We start from the raw sequence: 21,557 nt of genomic DNA, 5'->3' as shown, positions 1-21,557 counted from the left end.
TATTTCTTTCTGTTGCCAATAATTTTTCTTGTTGAATAATCATTTTTGTAGATATGCAGCAACCCTATCTTCTTTGATCCATTATCCAAGTTTTTAATTCATTTTCAATTTTTGACCATTTTGCCTGCATTCTGCATAGATTGTGTTTTTTTAGAATTTACTTCTATTAACTGCTGCTCTTGTTACACGTTTGCACCATTTTTTCTGTAGGCAAAGGCCCAAAGTGCCGCTCTACAGCCCTATTGCTATTCTTTTTTGCATACTCAATCGCACTATCCTTAAATGCAGTCATATAGCTATGTCTGTGCTTCGTAGAATCCATGGGTTATAAAAAAATGTAAAATAATGTATATATTACTAGTTTAAATGCTTGAGTGTTAACGACCGTGCAACTATTAAAATTTATCATGTATTATCAACAAGCGATGACACACCATAACTGCACATATGTAAAAAACACATCAGTCTGTAAGATACACCAGTTTATAAAATTCATTCGGCTTATAGGACACATCCTAATTTTCAGATAAATTTTAGGTACAAAAAAGTGCATCTTATTAAGGTGAAAAATATGATAATTATAAATATAGTAAATTATTCTTGACAAGTAAATTATTCTCGACAAGCAATATATTCTTGTTTGATTCCTTTACCCAAGTCTGAGGGGGGGGGGGAAAAAGTATGCATATGAAGTACCTTCACAACTTGGTTACTTATATATGAAGGCTGTTGACTTCACATCCGATTGCCTCAGAATCCCATAATGCACAGAACTCCCTCACCCTATCTTTAATACACATCTATTGCCATGCATTTTGGGAATGATCATTACACAGATTGTTTTCACCCCTTAAAATAATTTTTCAAAGTGATTGAGGATTCCAAAAACTATGAATGATCTTAAAATATTGCTCCCTGATACCTCTAAACCTGAATCGCTCTAGAATCTGAGGGGCTAGGAGTTAACATAAAGATGTCTGTCAGCTCATGCCTTCTTAAATACTGGCACTTCATAGCTGAACCAGGCAAATATTCACCATTCATCAAACCTTAGCTCTGCTCAGTAGACAACCAAGCCCTTTCACTACTATGCTGTAGAACCCAGTTCTACTCTTAAGGCAGGATCCTCCAACTGACCATTAACATCAAATCAATAGAAACTAGGTCCAGGAGATGCTGCTGAGAGCTAAACTAGTGCAAAACTATATTATTAAAATATTCTTGTTTAGTGATTTACTTAAATGTACACAAACAGAAGTTTACCCATGAACTATCTTCATCACTAAGCTACTTCTTATATATAGAGGCTGTTGTTTTCCCATCAAATTGCCTAGAACAGGGCATCAAATACTATATCAAATAGTAATGTAACTTATGAGATGCAATGTAAATTATTATTATCTGACTTCCACAGAGTCAAGGGCCCCATCACACGAGGTCTATAGAAACTTTAATGCCAAAATATCGAGCCCTTGTTTGAACCCATTCACAGTTTCTGCATTCACTACACTTTCAGCCAATGCATTCCACTCACCACTCACTCTCCATACAAAGAACCTGCTTCTCACTCCCCTGCTCACACCCTCCTTATATGGCCATATAGATGGCCTCTAGTTCTACCCTTGCCTCCCTCTACTTTATGAAATAACTTCTCCACATTACTCTGGTGACAACCCATCACCAACTTATATTATTATTATTATTATTATTATTATTATTATTATTATTATTATTATTATTCAGGCCTCCAAGGAGTCAAAAGACTCATCGAGGGAGGTCCTTCCTAAGACATAAAGTCTGTCAAGACTCACGGAGGGGAGGTCCCCCCCCTGAGAAACACAAAGTCCATCATACCACTCTTTAAACTCACTGACCGTTCTCGCTCCCACCACTCCATCAGGCAATGCATTCCACGGCTCAACCACCCTCCACACAAAGAAACCACTCCTTACCCTCTTGCTCACAGTTTCCTTTCGTAACTTCCAGGGATGGCCTCTTGTCATCACTCCTTCCCGCTGATCAACCAAGCGAAAGAACTCCCCAGTGTCAACCCTGTAACCACCTCTCAACAGTTTAAAAGTCTCAATCATATCACCTCTCCTTCTTCTATCCACCAAACTCTGCAGTCCACACTCTCTCAGCCGATCCTCATAACTATCCTTGTACAGTCCTGAAACCATCTTTGTCATCCGTCTTTGTATCCTTTCCACAGTTAATTTATCCCCTTCAAATACTGGGGACCAAATCTGAGAGCAATAGTCCAAGTGTGGTCTGATCAGAGACTTATACAACGGAATGATAACCCTCTTATCTCTGCAGGTCAGTGTCCTTCTCATAATAGCAGCAATCCTCTGTGTTACCTTCACCACCTTTGCAATATGTCCCCTAAACTTCAGGTTTCTATCAATCATCAACCCCAGATCTCTTGTCTCCCCTACTTCCTCCAGTATAACTCCTCCCATAGAGTATGCAGCATCCCATCGATGTTTCCCAAACCTCAAAACCTTACATTTTGCTGCATTAAACTGACGTCCCCCATTCATTTGCCCATCTATCTAGCTTATTTAAATCCTCTTGCAGGGCTACCACATCTGCACTATTACTAATAATCCTTCCCAGCTTCGCATCATCTGCAAACAACTGAATATCCCCCTGCAATCCACTGGCTATGTCATTGATATAAAGGTTAAACAATATAGGTCCTAGTACTGAGCCCTGTGGGACCCCATTTGTAACCCTCTGCCTCCTGAAAACTGCTCCACCATACACAACTCTCTGATACCTATCAGACAGCCAATCCTGAATCCAGTTGACCAATCTGACATCCAGACCCATGTGCTGCAACTTAAATATCAGCTTATCATGTGGCACCCTGTCAAATGCCTTCGCCAAGTCTAAGAAAATTTCAGTATATGCCTTTCCCTCATCTAATGTTCTTGTAACTTTATTATAAAAGGCTAGCATATTGCTAAAACAAGAGCGTCCTTTCACAAATCCATGTTGATTCTCACAGATAACATTACCCTCATCTGCCCAATGCTGTACACGGTCCCTCACTACTTTCTCCAAGATCTTAACAACTACTGATGACACACAGACTGGCCTATAATTAGACACTTCCAGTCTGTTACCACCCTTATGCAATGGCACTATCTTACCTTCCTTCCATTCCCTGGGCACCTTTGCCAAAGCCAGGCTTTCATTGAAAAGCCACGTTAAAGGTACTGTCAATTCCCTAGCACATTCTCTCAAAACTCGTGGCGAAATACCATCCAGTCCCACAGCTTTACTGACATCCAGAGTACTCAGTATCTGAAACACACTCTCCTCCTGTACCTCCAGACCTCGTACCAGTCCTATCCCTCTCGCATTAAAACTGACTCCTCTAGGATGAAATACTCCAATAAAGTGTTCATTGAACAATTCCACTATGTCCTCTGCATCAGTCACTCTATTCCCATTTTTATCCCACAATATCATTCTTCCACAGTCATTTCTCCTCCTACTGGCCACATAGCTAAAAAATTCCCTAGGATTTTCTTTGGATCTTAGGGCCAATCTCCTCTCATATTCCAGTTTCGCTTTCCTTACCACACTAGTCACTCTTCTGGCCTGTGTCTTATATTCCTCATGCATCTCTTCACCTATCTCCTTATATCTCTTCCATAGCCTCTTTTTCGCATGCAATTCCTGTTTAATATTGTTTGTCATCCACTTTACTCCAAATTGCATCCTCTTCTTCACTCGTGGTATACAACTTACCATTGCTGATAACAAATATTCTTTCACAATTTCCCACGCACTGGTGATATCCCGGCCTTCCAATTCCTCCCTCCATGAAACTTCCCGAAGTTGACGTCTAAGACTATTATAATCACCTGCCTTATAATTCCACATAAGTTCCCGTCTCTCTGATACTCCTGCATGTCTATTCATTTTCCAAGTCAACACCATATGGTCACTCTCTCCAACTGGTGGGAGAGACGTCAACTCAGTTATTATCAACTCTTCTGCTATAACCAAATCCAAAATTTTTGAACCTCTTGTTCCCTCTGTTACATGTTGCCTAAGACATTTGTCCCTCAAGAATTCTAGAAATTCCATTCCCCTATTGCTACATGCATCTTCCTCTCTCCAATTTATACTACTGAAGTTAAAATCTCCCATAACAATCATTCTTCTTGCACTTGCCAAACTTAGCTGTCTAAACATCTCCTGGTCCCCATCCTCTGTGCTCCTGGGTCTGTAGCAACACCCCACTAAATATCCTGTCTTGCCTACCTCTACCTCACACCATACGCTCTCAAAATCATTTGTCTCACTTCCTTCCAAATTCTCCACTCTTAGAGGACATAGGTCATCACTTATCATAAGCAGTACCCCACCACCACGCTTTCCCCTCCTATCCTGACGAAAAATGCTATACCCAGCGACTTCTATTCCTGTTGTTATATCCCCCTCTGTCAACCACGTCTCAGTGATCGCAATAATTTTTGGCCAGGATGATGCTATCTGCGCCACCAATTCCTCTCCCTTATTCCGGATACTCCTGGCATTAGTATACAGCATATAAATGCCATTGTTTCTATACCCAGCATTATCTCTTCTGGACTCCACTGGGCTCAGTGTTACCTGCATTGTCTCCCTTCTCCCAAGTATCCATTCCCATAAGAGGCCACCCTTGCTATCATCCTCCCTGGGACACACTGACTCGTTCAGAACAGCAATCTCTCCAGATGCCTACGTCCTTCCTCATTCAAATGTAAACGGTCTCTCACATACAACTCCTCTCTTTCCTCAAACACACTCCAGGCATCCACATATACCAGTCCTCTCTTGTCACACATTTTCGCTATTATGCCATTCAATATCACCGCTCTTCTGCTCAGCTCATCATTATCATACCTAGGCAACACGCACACTATTTTTCCTCTCTCTGTCTTCTTCCGTACAGTCTCAAGCAAAAATCTCATATCTCTCGCTGCCCGACTTACATTACCACTCAAGTCATTCGTTCCTACCATCACAATCATCTCATCCACCCTTTCACCTCTCTTAATTGCCATAGCCACCCTTTCTATTGTTCCTCCTGGCAAACACTCCTCACGCATCCTATCTTGAACACCACAGATCATTGAGTCGCCATACATTATACCTCTTACCATTCCCTCGCTCCTATTGTTTCCATTCTCTCCTCTTCTTTCATTCCCATACCTCTCTCTTCTACTGTTTCCATTCTCTCCTCTTCTAGCACTCCCATACATCTCTCTCATTCCCTCTCTCCTACTGTTTCCATTTTCTCCACTTCTAGCACTTCCATATCCCTCTCTCATTCTGTCTCTCCTACTACTGTTTCCATCCACTCGTCTTCTAGCATTCCCATACCTCTCTCTCATTCCATCTCTCCTACCGTTTCCATTCTCACCTCTTCTAGCACTTCCATATCTCTCTCTCTCATTCCGTCTCTCCTACTGTTTCCATCCTCTCGTCTGCTAGCATTCCCATACCTCTCTCTCATTCCCTCTCTTCTACTGTTTCCATTCTCTCCTCTTCTAGCACCCCCATTCCTCTCACTCATACTCCCTAAATTCTCTCTCTCTCCTACTCTGATTCGCCTTGCATTTCTTTTCCATTCTCCTAATCTTATCTTTCATACTTCTGCTCTCATTCACAAGACATCACAATCACATCCTCTCTTCTTCTTCTATTTGCAAGACTCTGTAAGTTGCATTCCCTCAATCTCTCCTTGCATCTGACATTCCATAAACCTGACACTAACTTAGTTAACCTTCTCTCTCTGGACCTTCTCCAATACATCTCCCCCCCCCCCCAGAAAACCAGCCTACCAAATCTGTGCAGAATAATCCATATGTGACCTGGTCAAGGCCTTATGCAGAGGAACTGTAATCTCTTTGTTTCTGCATGTCAATGTTCTTCTCATTATTGCCATAATCTGTTGGGATGTTCTTATAATTTTAGCAATGTGACCTGTAAACTTTAAGTCTCTGTCCACCATCACCCAGATTTCTCATCTCCTCTGCCTTCTTCAAAATTTCTCCATTTATTGCATACTCTGCATCCCAACCTCTTTCTATGTTCACTGGGCATCTACAGATGCCATATGGTCACTCCGATGCTCAATGATGTTTCACACCAGGCCTCGCCATGTAGTCCTGTTGTTTGCTTTTCTGACAGCCTCAACTCTCTGAAGATCAGTCACTCCACACACACGCCATCCATCCATCTCATTGATGGTCTACCCCTGCCTCTTTTTCCAGGAACTTTACCTTCTATTACTGTTCTGAAGTCCTCCTTCCATCCTTTCCACGTGTCCAAAATATTTTAACTTTCTTCTGTCAATATCCTTAAGGAGCCTTAAAGTTCTACTAATCTTTTCTAACACCCATTCATTTGTACGCCTTTCAGTATATGATATCCTCAACAGCCTTCTGTAACACCACATCTCAAAAGCAGATATCCGTTTCTTATCTGACTTCTTTAGGTTCCAAGTCTCGCATCCATAAGTCGCTGTTGGAAAAACAACTGCATCTAAAATCCTCAACTTTGTTCCCATGGAGATAGATCCATCCTTCTAGATTTTAGACAGGTCTCTGACTGTTGTTTTAGCCATTCCTAACCTTTTTCTGACATCTTCTGAACAGCAATTCTTCACATTAATAATGGATCCCAGGTACTCAAACTTGCTGACTTCCTCAATTCTTTCTCCATTAAGGTACACTTGTTTCTCAAGAGCTACTCTGTTTGTTTTTCCTTTGAGAACCAAGATCTTTGTCTTGCTAGAATTGAGTTGAAGTCCTCTGTTATTACTGATCTTGTTAACTTTGTCAAGAATTAGTCCCAGTTCTTCCATGTCATTACAAAGGAGTACTGTATCATCAGCGTACTTCAGATTACTGATCAATCTACCTCCTATCGTAATTCCTGTCCTGAGCTCATCCAGTGCTTCACGCATGATGTCCTCTGCATATATACTGAACAAGTGAGGAGAAAGTAAACATCCTTGTCTAACTCCTTTTCCAACTTGAAGCCAGTCAGTCAATCCAACACCTGGTCTTACTGTGGCTTCTTGCTCCTTATACAAGTTGGCTATCAACCTGATAGTGTGTTGAGGAAAACCCATTCTTTTCATTACTTCCCACAGTTTCACATGCTCAACACAGTCAAAAGCTTTAGAGTAGTCTAAGAATCACATTACCAGAGGGAGTCTGAATTCTTTATATTTTTCTATGATCTGTCTAAGGCAAAGGATCTGATCTCTGGTGCCCCTACCTTTCCTAAAACCTGCTTGTTCCTCGGGCATCTCTGCCTCAACTTTGGTCTCAATCCTATTTAGCATGATCTTTAATAAAATTTTGCTTGCATGAGATATCAAACTAATAGTTCTGTAATTCTTGCATGCCTTCTTATCACCTTTCTTGTGTAGTGGTATGAAAACTGACTTCTTCCAGTCTCTAGGCCATGATCCTGTCTCCCATATCCTTGTAATCAATCTCTGAAACACTCTTATCCCTGCATCCCCTGTGGCATTAATTAACTCTGCTGGGATTTCATCTGCACCTGTGGCCTTATTGCTGTTGAGCTGCTTAACTGCTCTTTCAACTTCATGCCTAAGTGGAGGAGGTTCCAAATCAAAATTTTCTTGGTGGGAGGACTCCACATTTTCTTTATCCACTCTGCTGTACAGTTCCTCACAGTATTCTTTCCCTCTGTTTTTGATTTCCAACTCTTCTGTTAGTAATGATCCATTCCTGTCTTTGATGACATTCAATTCAATGCATCCCAACCTTGCCTACCAAATTTCAGAACCTTGCACTTTGCAAAAACCGATAGCTCCAATCATTGCCCGCTCACACTGTTCAGATCCTCCTGCAAGGCCACACTACTCTACTTCTTATAGTCCTTCCCAACTTTGCATCATTGACAAACAGTTGCATATCTCCAGTTAAGCCAGTCCCAATGCTATTAACATACAAGTTAAACAATAATGATCCCTAAACAGGTCCCTATGGCACTCCACTAGTGACCTTCCTCTTTTGAGATACCACTCCTCCATATCCAACCTGCTGATACCTGTCTGTCAGCCAATCACTTATCCAACTTACTCATCTGTTATCTAATCCTATCTGTTTCAGTTTAGCTGCTAGGTTGTCATGCAGCAGTCTATCAGAGGTCTTTGAAAAATCGAAGTAGACTACCTTATATGCATCTCCTTTATTGAATGAGTTTGTCACTTTATTGTAATGAGAGCAGATTGCCGAAACATGACTACCTCCTAACAAACCCATGCTGACCATCATAAAGAATACTGCTGTTATTAACCCAGTTCTGAATCCTAGTCCTCGCCAACTTCTCAAATACCTTAACAACAACCCCAGACACACAGACTGGCCTATAATTTGTAGCCTTAGCCTTATCTTCTCCTCCCCCCCTTTGTGAAGTGGAATAATTTTTTCCACCTTCCATTCCTTTGGGAATTGCCATGTTGCAAGACTCATGTTAAACAGTTGCACCAAAGGTGCCATTAATTCCATAGGGCATTCCCCCAAGACGTGCTGATATACTGTCAAATCCTACTGCCTTATTAACATCAACTTTACTTAATTCCTCATATATAACTATATTGTATAGACCTGCTGTGTGGACCAACTAAATGGACTTGTTTATATACCATTTATCCTTCTTCCAAAATACATTCTACACCACCCCTATTTACATATTCAGCATGATAATTAAGTACCATGTGGTATCAACGTCACATTCAGCTACTATAAATGAGCATACCTATCCTCTTTACGTAATCAGTAAATGCTTGCCAGTAATGAGAAAACATGATGATGTAAGCCAGTTTAACTGTGGGAAGATAGTTGGGGCCCAGAGGCAAATGCCAGTATTTCGGAAACAACCACACTTTTTGATTGCTCCCATACTACTATATCAAGGGTGTACCAGTACTGGATTAACCATGAGCAGACATGCAGCAGAAGGGCTCACATTAGTCAGCCATGCCCATGCATGGTTGATCCTAGAGGTGAGCATCGGATGTCACAACTGGTATTATCTCAGCAGTGATGTGCATAAGTCGCACCTCCAGCAGGGTAGTTCGACCCATTTCCACATGTACCATACCTTGCTTCACCTAAGGTGAAGCAAGGTATGGTACATGTGGAAGTCACAGCCAGAGCCCAACAAGGGTACCAATGATGACAGCCAGGCATCGCAAACAATGCCTCACATGGGCCAAGGAATGTTGACAGTGGACCCTCAACAGATGGAAGAAGGTCATCTGGTATGATGAGTTCCATTTCCTGCTGCACCATGCTGATGGCCAGGTTAGCATTTGGTGTAAACAGCATGAAGCCTTATCCCCCTGGTTGCACAATTGAAGTTCAACAGGCCAGTGAGGATGGTGTTATGGTCTTGGGAACATTTTCCTGGCATGCCCTAGGTCCATTGGTTCTTCCTCTTCTTCTTCTTTTCAGCCATTTTCTGTCCACTGTTGGATGAAGGCCTCCTCCAGTTTTTTCCACCTTTCTCTGTTCTGGCAATAGTCGACCAATTTTCCCCAACAAAATATGACAATTCATCACTCCACCTTCTTTTAGGACGTCCTCGGCCTCATTTCCCTTCTTTAGGAATCCAGTTCATTAGTATGGTGATATATAACTCAATCTATAACCAGTCCCACTCATGCTATCCCTTATTTGTGACTTATCCTCACCTCCTCCTGTCTGCTCATCTTTTGCCCCACATAGTCTACCAGACTCAACCCCAATACTGTGCACAAATTATACTGTGCATCATGATACTGAGGCAATTTGATGCGAAGTCATCTCTGTATATAAGTAGCCTAGTCAAGAAGTGTTGTAATTCATGCACAAACTTTTCTTTTCTCATTCTTGGATTAAAACTAAAAGATAATTTCTTGTCAAGTATAATTTGCTTTTGAATCAAACAAAAAACTACAACTGTCTGACATGCAGAGTATTTAATAATATGGTGATTCACTATTGCTTGTGTATAAAAAATATGAATTCTGCATTGATGTAGCTCTCGGTATTTGCATCAGTTTCCCAACATTAATGCCCCCCCACACACACACCTGATATTGAGGCAATTTGATATAATGTCAACATCCATATACAAGTAACCTAGTCATGAAGCTACTTCATGTTTAAACGTTTATGTTTCTTCATTCTCATGTAAAGAATTAACACAGAACTATAATATTTTGTTAAGTATAATTTAAGTACTTACAAATGTTTCTCAAATGTGGACAAAATTGAACATAGAATCTTTCCATCCAAAATACTGTGTCAGTGTTGAGTGTTCTGGTGGTATTCTTATCTGTAATAACTTAAGTTATTACTCTATATACAGCATTCTGTGAAGTAGCTTCATGAAAGGAAGTCAAAATTGAACTACTAACCTACCATTCTGGAATTGTCATCTTTTTTTTTCTTATTTTTTGAAGTAGCTTCATGAAAGGAAGTCAAAATTGAACTACTAACCTACCATTCTGGAATTGTCATCTTTTTTTTTCTTATTTTTTGTGCAAACTACAGAAAATGTAAGAGAGCATACATATAAACGATTAAATGCATACATTTAAAGAAATAAACATTAAAAGAATTGGGATTAAAAGCATACATTAAAAGAATTGGGATTAAAAGCATACATTAAAAGACAAAAATGCCACTTGCATGAAATATTAAGTAAAAACATAAAATGTCAAATTTCACTCATCCAGTGACTAATGTACTTTAAAGCTGTTTCATTACACTGCATTAAATCTTCTCGGGTACATATATTATTAATGTTTATTAAGCAGCATTGCAGAAGATGATCCATGGTTTGTGTTTCACCACATGAGTAGCTGTCATTGTCTGTGTAGCCCCATCTGGCCATATTCTGCTTTGATCTGCCCATTCTGGAACGAAGTCTATTCAGTGTCTTCCATCTTTGCCAGTCAAGATGTAAGCCGGAAGGAAAAGGTTCGTTTAAGTTCAGAGCATCTAGAGATTGTTCTTGCCACATTGTTAACCTTGTAGCTTTTATGGAATCAACCAATGCTTCCACTGAGTGAATAAAACTTTTCCTTAATCTTAGCCTCTTATGTACTGCAACATGTCCATACAAAAGATGCTGTTCATCATTTAGTTGTTGTTTCCGCTCATATCTACTCTGTGTAGTCCTTCTGATATGAGAGGTGCAATACCAGACAGAGTATAGATGGTCAATTTTTGTAGGCTTAAGGCAGCCGGTAATGTGCCGACGTGTTTCATTAAGAACCTTATCAATAATTTTGACCTGTGATGATTGTGATGATCTTTTCCAAACAGGGCTAGCATACTCAGCTGTCAAAAAAGCAGAGTGCCAGTGCAGAGGTGTGCAGTACTTGTGGATTTGCACCCCACTGAGATGATGTTAATCAGCACAGAATATTATTACGTGTTTGAGTTTTAGCTACTATCTTCTCTATTATTATTATTATTATTATTACTACGGGCGACTCCAAGGAGTCCTTGGAACTCATCGAGGGAGGCCCTAAACATCATGTCCACACAACTATTCAACATTCTCACAGTATCTATCATACCTTGCCTTGAACTCATTCACTGTCATAGCACCCACAACAGACTCTGGCAGCTTATTCCACTCATTTACCACTCTAAAAGTAAAGAACCCAACTCTAACACCCTTACTAACCACACTCTTGGCCAGCTTCCATAGATGTCCCCTAGTCCTGTCACAACCAGTCCTGATCTCAAAAATAATCTTTGAATTAATCCTATAGAAACCCTCTATGTGTCACTTATAATTTAAGGTCCTATCTAGTGTAACACTTAGGTAAGTTGGATTTGGATAATTGACTAGTTTCACACCATTCCATTTTATATTCAACTCTCTCCTCACCTCCCTATTATTGAGATGGAAAAGACACATTTGGGTTTCAGTTGGTTTTCCTTATAGTAAGCTGTAAGGGCTTCTAGCTCTTGTGTGAGCTGCTTCTCAATGTCATCAAAGAATTCTGCTTGATAAGCTATTGCCTGGTCATCTGCATATAAGAAGGTTCTTGACCGTGGGTTTATAGGTTGGTCATTAGTATATATATATATTGAAGAGGAGGGAAGATAGCACTCCTCCCTGAGGTAGAACCTGAAGATTGCACACTTCTCTGAGATCCAGAAAAATGGATATGCATCTGCTCTTTTTTCCTTGAAAATCAACAAAGAATCTCTTGCTGAACAGCAGCAACCTAAATATCTCCACTAACCGATAGCTGTTTGTCATGCTGTAAATTTTGACTATAAGCTTTCTAAGATTTAGTATTTCATATGCTGCTGTCAAATCTATAAATACAGCTCCTGTTGCTAACCCCCTTTCAAAGCCATCCTCAATAAACTGTGTTAAGTTTAATACTTGTCCGGTGCATGATCTTCCTGGTTTAAATCCTGCCTGTTCTTTTATCAACACTTTCTCTATTTCTGGACTTAGTCTGTTCAAGATTAACTTCTCATACAGCTTCAGTGTTGTGCATAGGAGAGCTGTAGGCCTGTAGCTCTTTGGATCCTCAGCAGGTTTACCCAGTTTCAGGGTAGGTATTACTTTCGTTTTCCTCCATATGCTGGGTATTTTAGCAAATTTCCAACAAAAGTTGAAAAATTCTAACAACCATTATGTTGCCTTTTCTCCTAGATTCCTTAGTATCTCATTTCTGATATCATCTATACTGGCAGCTTTTCCTGGTTTTAAGACTTTTAGGGCATTTTCTAGTTCCTCTTTAGTAAATGGTGCTTCGAAGAGATTATTTTCAGATTTCCTAACTTTATTAATATAATCTTTAGGTATTTTTCCTTCAGTACTTGGTTTACCATTCAGAGATAGCTGAGTTGCAATTCGGTTTGCATTTATATTAACTTCGGTTGCTGCTGTTGTGGGGTCACCAGAGAAATTTTTAAATAAGAGCCAGGCTTTCCTGCTACTGTGTTTCATATCTAAGCTTTTAATTTTCTCTGCCCATTGTTGACTTCTTTTTTCAGATAGTGCTGCTATAAGTTCCTCTCCTGCATCAATTGTTTCTGATGAAAATGGATCTTTTTCATATAGGTCACAATATCTTTCATATGTTTCCACGTTGTGCTCTGTAAAACCTGGAATGTAACATGTTCTACAACCTCTTGGGATGTGCCTGGTAGCAGACCATCTAATAGCTTTGATGAACTTTCCATAATTTTCTGATCTGGGTGAAATGTTAGTCAGGTTTATGTCTAATTCTCTTGAGAACTGTTCCCAGTTAGCTTTTTTAAAATTAAAGTGTCTTCTAAGTGGGATCTCCTTAAGTCGGACTGGTAGGAAAACTTGCAGCATTATTGGTCTATGTTGTGAACTTGGGATTGGTGCAAGTACCTGTTTAGTGCACAGATTAGCTATTCTGTTACTAACAAATCCAAGGTGGTTATAACCTCTTTTCCATCTTCCACTGTTAAATGATGTTGGCTGTTTAGGATCGTGTATGATTCAGTTGATTACTTTCAGCCCACTGTTCAACTAACTCTCGATCCTCATTTGTTTCACTATACTCCACTGTGTGCTATGACTGTTAAAGTCGCCTATAATAATAGCAGATTTCCTTTGTGTCAAGTACTGGGACATTTCAAATTGTCCTCTGAAAGCACATAAGGCATAGATATGGAGCTTGGTTATGTTGAAGTAGCATAGTTTGGAATTTATTGGCAGGAATATTCATTGGCAGTGAGTTTATAGAAACAATCAACATTTTTATCGGTCATCAGTGGTCCTTTTCAAGGTGAACTTTTTCCAACTGTTTTCAGGTACATAAACTCAATCAATGCAACAATTTCATCTCTCTTATTTCTGACATTCCTTTAACTAGATATAGTTAAAAATTAATAGAACAGTTCAGAAGATAACAGTAAAGATGCATATAGTTACCAGCTTGGTTGACCACATATCCATTCAGCAGGCTTTAGATTCAGATTCCATTGTAGGCATGGATGTTTGTGAATATCTTGGTTGTAAGTGAATATCATTATTCAGTGTGAGACACTACAAGTACTTGTCTCACTGAACAATGATATTCACTTATAAACAAGATATTCACAAATATCCATGCCTACAATTGGATTTCAGTGTGAAACAACTCCAGTACTTGCTGGAAGTCTGATATAGCTTGAAAAAGTTCCATTTTTGGTTTCTAGAACATTGATTCTGAGTTATCTAATCCTTAACCCACCCATTGTACTAGTGTTCTATAATGCCATGTGTAGAGGTTCTTTAATAGGAATACCACACATGAAAGGTTTACACTTTTTGTGAATAGAATTTCCATTTAAAGAGAGAGAGAGAGAGAGAGTCACCAATAACTAATGACTGTTTGCCCTTCCTGTAGCCAATGCGAGGTCAGATCGTAGATGATTTGTAGCATCACTGCTGTTTCATTGAGCAGATAATTGGAGGTATTGGTCACCCTCTGCAGTTGTAGCCCATGGCGTTTGTTTGCTATAACTTCAGGATGCTGTTTGTGACTGTTTGAATTGGTTTTCTAGTCTGTGAACCAGGGAATGACTCACATGTCCATCTGGCTACCTTCACCAGACTTTGGATAGCTTCTAATTTTACAGTGGCTCACCACCTGAATTCGTTGATTAAATGATATCATGCTATATCCAAAAATTTTGCTATCATAAAATGTCTTTTTTCTCATCCAGGCATGAAATGGAAATTCACTCCAAAATGTCTGTAAATTTTGAAAAAAGTGTACCATTAGGAAGATGTGATTAAAGTATCTCTAAAGACCAGACTATTGTTATATATGCTGCTTGAAAAGAAATCAGCAATCAACAACATAGTGTGAGGAACCACCTTAAGATTTCGAACCTCCTTTAGCTGCAATGAATGCAGCAATCCTATGGAGTATGCTTTCCACAAGCATACGATAGTGATCAATGAGAATTTTGGACCATTCTTCCTGTAGGCATGTAATGAGGTCCTGGACTATTGTGGGCCAGACATCCATTGACCTCACCTCACACTCCAGTTCATCCCACAGATGTTCTATAGAGTTGAGATCAGGGCCCTGTGGAGGCCAGTCAAGTGTGGTAAGCAGCAGCCTTATGATACAGTGCATTGTCTTGATGAAAGAGACAATGGTCAGTTCCATAGAAATGCCACAAAGTAGGAAGCATTGCAAAGTCCAGAATGTTCAGATCTCAGATACTACTCAGATTTCAGCATACATGGCACCACAAACAGAGGTCTAAGGTCAAACAAAGAAAAACAAGACCATACCATCACACCACCACTACCACCACCACCACCACCACCTTTGAATTTCATAGCTGGAATTATGGCCTCTGGTAAGAGATGTTCACCAGGCATCCACCATACCCACACCTGTCTAACTGCTTGGTAGAGAGTATAGCATGATTCATCACCCCCATAAGACAGTTTCTAAACTTATGTGTCCCTAGCTTACATGTTCTTTGCACCACTGTAGACGATGCTGCATGTTGGTTTGGGTATTATGAGGTTTGCATATAGCAGTCTACCATGGAATTCCATGTTGTGAGCCTCAGTTCTGAATGTTTTTGTGCAGGTTTGTGTTCCAGTTCATGCCTGAAACTCTACATTCAATGTATTGGTTGACAAAGAGCAGTTTTTACATATTATCCTTCATAGCATCCTACAATCATATTCAGTGAGTATGGTGGGTTGTCCATTGTGGGTAGCACTTGCAGTTTACTCCTTGTTCTTCCATCTCAGTAAGGTATCATTAATTGTCGAGCTGGGATGGCCCAATTTGTAGCAATTTGCCAAATAGATAGGCCTGCAACATGACATCCTATTACAATGCCTCTTTCAAACTCTGTCAGCTTCTTTGACAAGAGCTGCCATCTCGTGGTCCCTAATCCTAGCACTATATATTTATTGTCTGAGATAGTGTGGGTTCTAAGGTGAATTTTCTTCGGTTTAGAGGACGAAAAACCAGTTCCCAGGAGAAAAAACCCACTTGCCCATGCAGAGATCGACCAACTCAGGAACCAGTCAAAGAAAGGCTTAGAAAATGTTCCTCTGGTCAGCAACTAGATTTGAACCTAGGTCTTTGATGGTCAAGTACCACAGAGTGCAATCGCCACTTCCACTGAGCTACACAGGCTCAATATCAGCATTTCTTAAATAAATTTTTGATAAAAAAAAATTTTTTTATGAGCAGAATTTTTTATATAAGAAGTGTGTGTGTGTGTGTGTGGCCAGTAAGGGGAAGAGGTAGACATTTTGCTAATTATCTTGCTATCCTGAAGGATGGTATTATAAACATTCTAATTAACAATGCCATCAACCTCTGTTCTAACCAGAGTTCTCTCAAAGCTAAACTTAAACATATTGATCACATATTCTTATTTGATTGCTGTGATTCTAATAGAATTATCAAAGTATGGTTTCTTCATCCATCCCAGATCCTCTCAACATAAATTACGGGAATGGAATTACTAATTCTCAGTATTACCTCATTAAAAAAAAAAACAGCCAGAACATCTTTGTATGCTTTCAAATCTCACATTGAGCTTCTTGCCCTTATCTACTCCCCTAAAGACTAACTCCCTTCCCTCTCAGTTCCAGGTGTATATAAGTTCCTTGTAAGTACAAGGAACTTATATACACCTGTTCATTAATCTTTATAACAACCCAATCTGAGTAAATATAACTGTGTGAAACTCTGCAAGATATTGATAACGGTAATTCTTAGACCTCCTGCTCAACAACCAAGGCTTCCTACTACCCATTGAAGGCATCTTGTAGAACTTTTTTAGGCTTTCAGTCTTCCACTTATTTCTGTGTTGCTTGTATTCCTGTTACAATTCTTATATTGTGTTCCCAATGGTTTCTTTGGGATTGAGACAAAGTATTAGTGTCATTAAACTGTTAAGTCATTTTCCTAGGTGATCTTCATTCCTTTAAACCAAAAAATTACACTCAGTATCATTCTAGCATTATATTTGACTGTAATAGGATATTTTTCAGTTTCTTGTACTTTCTTTTTTGTGTTTAATCTTAACCATAAAAAGATGAAAACCTTTATATATGATAGAAACATGGGTGAGCCAAGGGTTTGATAAGCATGATAGTGGTATCACACTGGGTGATTAAAATTGATTATAAATCTAACAGTTGTTAGGATTTCTAATTATTTATAGTTTATTTTTTAATGGAATAGCAGATATTAATGAGATTATACTTAATTTTGTTTCAGAATTGAATATTGAGCCATTATTAGAAACAGATTGCCTACTCTTTCCAAATAACCTGTTTTCAGTGTTGACATGCTATGTTTGAAGAATTTTTCTTCTCAAAAGTTACCTAGTCCAAAATAAATATTGCTACACTTACTGTCACCACAAAAGTATAGCTGTTTTTCTATTGCAAGAAATATGACAGAATATGTTCCCTACAGATCTTTTTTGAATATTTTTAGATTATATATGTTTCTTAACTTACATCTGTTTCATTTAATTATTGTACAAAATATTTTTACAACCTCTGTAACTTTAAAAAAATTGCAATTTTCTTTTCACACTGCAGTAGAATTAATTTATTTCTTTTGTACATAAAAATGCAATTTTTAAGTGTGTCTTTATTTCTGTGATAATTAAGTTGATTCTCTAAGAATTTATTAAACTGGACAGTTTATTTATTTTTTTATTAATAAAATGTTTCATCTTGTTTTGAGTAATATGAGAGAGAGAGAGAGTACTTAAAAACGTCTGAATTAAGATTTAAAATGGGTGTTTTTAATACTTTTACATATTAATGCTAGGTTTCCATAGAGTCAAAAGACTCATTGTAGGAGGTCTACCCACTAAATTCATTCCTTCTTGATTTCCTTACTCCACAAAATTACTATGATGTGAGGTTATATCTAAAATTGTTATCATCTCAATGAAAACATGAGCAACCAAAGCAAGACCTGCATCTAACAGACCTATGCTGCCTTTTCTCTTCATGTATTTTTTCCCCCTTCGGTCTACTTTGTATTCTGTCCTTAATCAACCTCTCCAATAGCATTGCCAGTTTGGCACCCATGTTTTTGAATTCCCCACCCCCATACACACACCTTCCTTATGCAATTCCCCCCCCCCACACACACCCTCCTTATGCAATGGCACTATTCCTTTTTCCTCCCACTCTTCAGAATAGCTCCTGAAGAGTGGGAGGCTCTTTAGCAACCAGGTTAAAGGCGCATTTCATTAATATATAAATCAATATCTCATCCACTTCCATTGTTTTATATACATCAAGCTTATTTAATATCTCAAACTCCTCAAGTACATTGACTTCCAATTCACCTTCCTAGGTTCTCATACTCAGTTTTTGTTTGTTTGTTTTTCCCTCCAGCATGAAATATCATCTAATCTCATCTTCCTCTCGATTTGGCTCAGTAGCCTGTTGTGGCCAAGTAACTTGGCTTCAGCAAAGTATAATCCTGTCTACTTAATCTTCTGTGTCTGTCAGTTTCATTTATTCTCTGGCTGGTTTGTTTACCTTGCAAGATGAAATACCCAAGTTTGCTGAAAATCCTTTATATATAATTTTCCTTCCATCTTAGATGGCATTCAAGCCAAGGGCTCTTTTCAAACAAAATTGCATCATCACTATTAATTGAGCCATCTATTGGAGACTCAGTTAGTACTAAGCACATTGTACTATAGATGTGAAACCTATAGTGTATCAATGTATATGTGGCATTAAGTAATTGTCATATGCTGTACTAAGTAATGGCCCAATGTGCAGTTCAAGAAATTCACTTACCTCACATTTATGTGGTCTTTTTAATTTTCAGTCTGTGTTTGCAGAGTTGAAATTATTCCATATGACTGCTCTATTTACTAATCATATGACTATCCCATAGTCTCTCCTTCAACATTCTCAGGTCTATAGCAGTATCTCACTCAATATGGTATCCTATTTATCTCTGCTTCATGTCTTATAGCCTCAATGTCTTTATCACTGTCCTCTTTGTGGCTCTTCACTATGAACAAGACACAACTCTTCTGTTGTCATACACTATGTCTCCTTCTTTTTGGATGGAAAGATTTGTCAAATTCCACCTGCGACATGAGGAATCTTTAATAAGGTCTTTCCAGCAGAAATTGAATTAGTTGGTCTCATATCAAGATGACAAGGTTTTCTACTCAAAATTAAGGTTTCTCACATACATACAAAACAACAAACTGAACAAAAAAAAAAAAAAAAAAATGCAGTTTTTATGTGAATTCCACAAAAAAAAAAAAAAAAATCATAGAAATACCTATAGTGCCATAGGCTAGTTTAAATTATCTGGAAACCCCATTCTAGAGACCAGATATGAACCTTGCAAGTCACCTCAAGTGATTAAATTCATCCACTTCCTAAAGACATTCATAGAACATTCATGCACATAATAGGATTCAAATCTACACCTACTGGTTAGAGAGTGGAAATGCTATCTACTTAGTCAACCTAACTGGCAAAATGATATTATATCTATCAGTTGAGAGATATAATATATTAAACTCATGCCTTTAATTGGTTTATTATAGTAGGCATGATTTCTAACCTATTGATTCTTTCCCCCTTTCTGAAAGATTCCATATCTTTTGTGCTCTTGTCAATATATCCTCCTCAGTCAGCTATATCTTATTAATGTTTATAATTGTGAGGATTCTCTCCGTTACTCTGAATAGTTCTATTATTTGTAAATAAACACAACTTCTTATGCTCTATACTTAGACCCACCCACTGTCAGTATTTTTGGTAACTTGATTGAACTGAGTCTTTCAGTTTTGCTACTTCTGAAATTATCTTTTGCCCACAACCTTTATCATATCTCTGAAATTTTCCACAACTCACAATTTCACTACTTCTGGGTCATCCAGAGATGATAATGTTTCTTTCTGGAAATAAGTGCCTTTACCTCCCCATCCCCCCAAACTACCTTACAAAACAAACAAACACTCCCAGAAAGCACATAATTAGAAGAGACACTGGTTAGAATTGTCCGAATCCAAAACTACTTCCACAGTCATTTTCCTTCTTCCTAACAGTAATTTTTCTGATCTCATATTCATGAAAGATGTACATATTTGTGATCCCATATTCATAATGTGTGCGTGCGTGTGTGTGTGTGTGAGTGAAAGAGAGAGAGAGGGAGAGAGGATATAATCTTATTTCATAAAGTATGATATTTGTGAATTCCACATAAATATTTTTTTTGTGAAATATAGTTTTTCCCCCTGGATTTGAATAGAATTTATTAACTGCACCTTATTAAAAACTGAGGACTGAAATTAAAAATTAGCTGTCTGTGTTCCACATAATATGTGTTAAGACATTGGTACCACACTTCTTTTCCTACATTATGCATAAAATGTGTCTAGGTACTTGAATGCGAGCATACTTTGTTGTGAGTAATTAAAAATTACTTTTAATTTTTTCATAATGAGGCAAACCCAAACATTCAGTTATTACAGCTTAATCACACAAGCAACAATATTGTATTCTTTAATTAACACTTGCTAGTGAATAAATCTGATACTTCCAAATACATATACGAGCTGTACTCTTAAGAATAAAGGGTGTTTAATTGTTAATATGGGTGTTTAATTGTCATTCCTTTTGTTTTTGAAAATATTTTATTTGTTTATCTTATTAGGGTACAGTATGCCTGGTCCCATGAAAAACATTGGCAAATTGCCTATAACATTTTACAAAAAATATGAAAAACAAACCTCTGTTGAGAATTGCAAACAATAAACAAATCAAAATCCAAATTTTTTTGGTACATAAAGTGCCCTAGCTAATTAAGGATCATAGAAAAGTTACCACTTTCTTTCTTTTTTCTTACTTTATTGCATGTATTAATATGATTTCTTTCTCTCCATTTCTTTTTAGTGGTGTATATCATGAGCTTTAATATTGAAATTACAGCTCATGATATGCATAGGTTTATGACTTATGTGTGTCATGTTAATTTTATATTGTGATGAAACTATAACATAAACATGTTTTCTGCATATTTCAGAAATTAATTTTTTTAGTTACATTTAATTATTTGATCAAACTACTGATCTTATTCTAAGGTGAATACATAGAAATCTTAAAAGTTAATGTATTTTAGTATCTTGTATTTTTTAACAAAAATGTAAAGAAAATGATAAAAACAAAACTTTGAAGAAAAAGTAAGGAACACAATCTTTTATGATTTTTAAAAGTAAATAAATACTATAAAGTGGAGATTCATATTGCTATTTTGTAAAAATAGTTCTGTTCTAATGTAAAATGAAGTTGAGTATACTCTGCATGTTATATTTTTAGTATGTTGTGTCAAATGCTAACAATGCAGCAAAAATTCTCCAAATTATGCAGTTAGCAGTCAATAAATCCTATTTTGACATAATATTTCTGTAATGAATATTAATAAAATATCAAATTATATTGTTTAATATTCTTGTTTTCATTCAGACTTTTTTTTTTCATTT

At 37.9% G+C, this 21,557-nt stretch overlaps 1 protein-coding gene across 1 annotated transcript in view; it reads left to right on the top strand.

The window, feature by feature from the left end:
* The window catches only part of LOC150095207 (cilia- and flagella-associated protein 44-like), a 267,172-nt gene extending 247,842 nt beyond the window's left edge, over positions 1 to 19,330 (top strand). The window contains exon 10 of the mRNA XM_090410619.1: positions 17,294 to 19,330. Coding sequence (XP_090266745.1) covers positions 17,294 to 17,299 — 6 coding nt within the window. The 3' untranslated portion in view covers positions 17,300 to 19,330. The remainder of the gene's footprint in view (positions 1 to 17,293) is intronic.
* Positions 19,331 to 21,557: the final 2,227 nt, after the last annotated feature.

This window comes from Typopeltis vanoorti, chromosome 20 (genome assembly GCF_054136105.1).
Source record: "Typopeltis vanoorti isolate ZY-2024b chromosome 20, IOZ_Tvanoo_1.0, whole genome shotgun sequence".
NCBI classification, from domain to species: domain Eukaryota; kingdom Metazoa; phylum Arthropoda; class Arachnida; order Uropygi; family Thelyphonidae; genus Typopeltis; species Typopeltis vanoorti.
The sequence above is the reverse complement of the archived record's forward strand: the minus strand, read 5'-3'. Positions and strand labels throughout refer to the sequence as shown.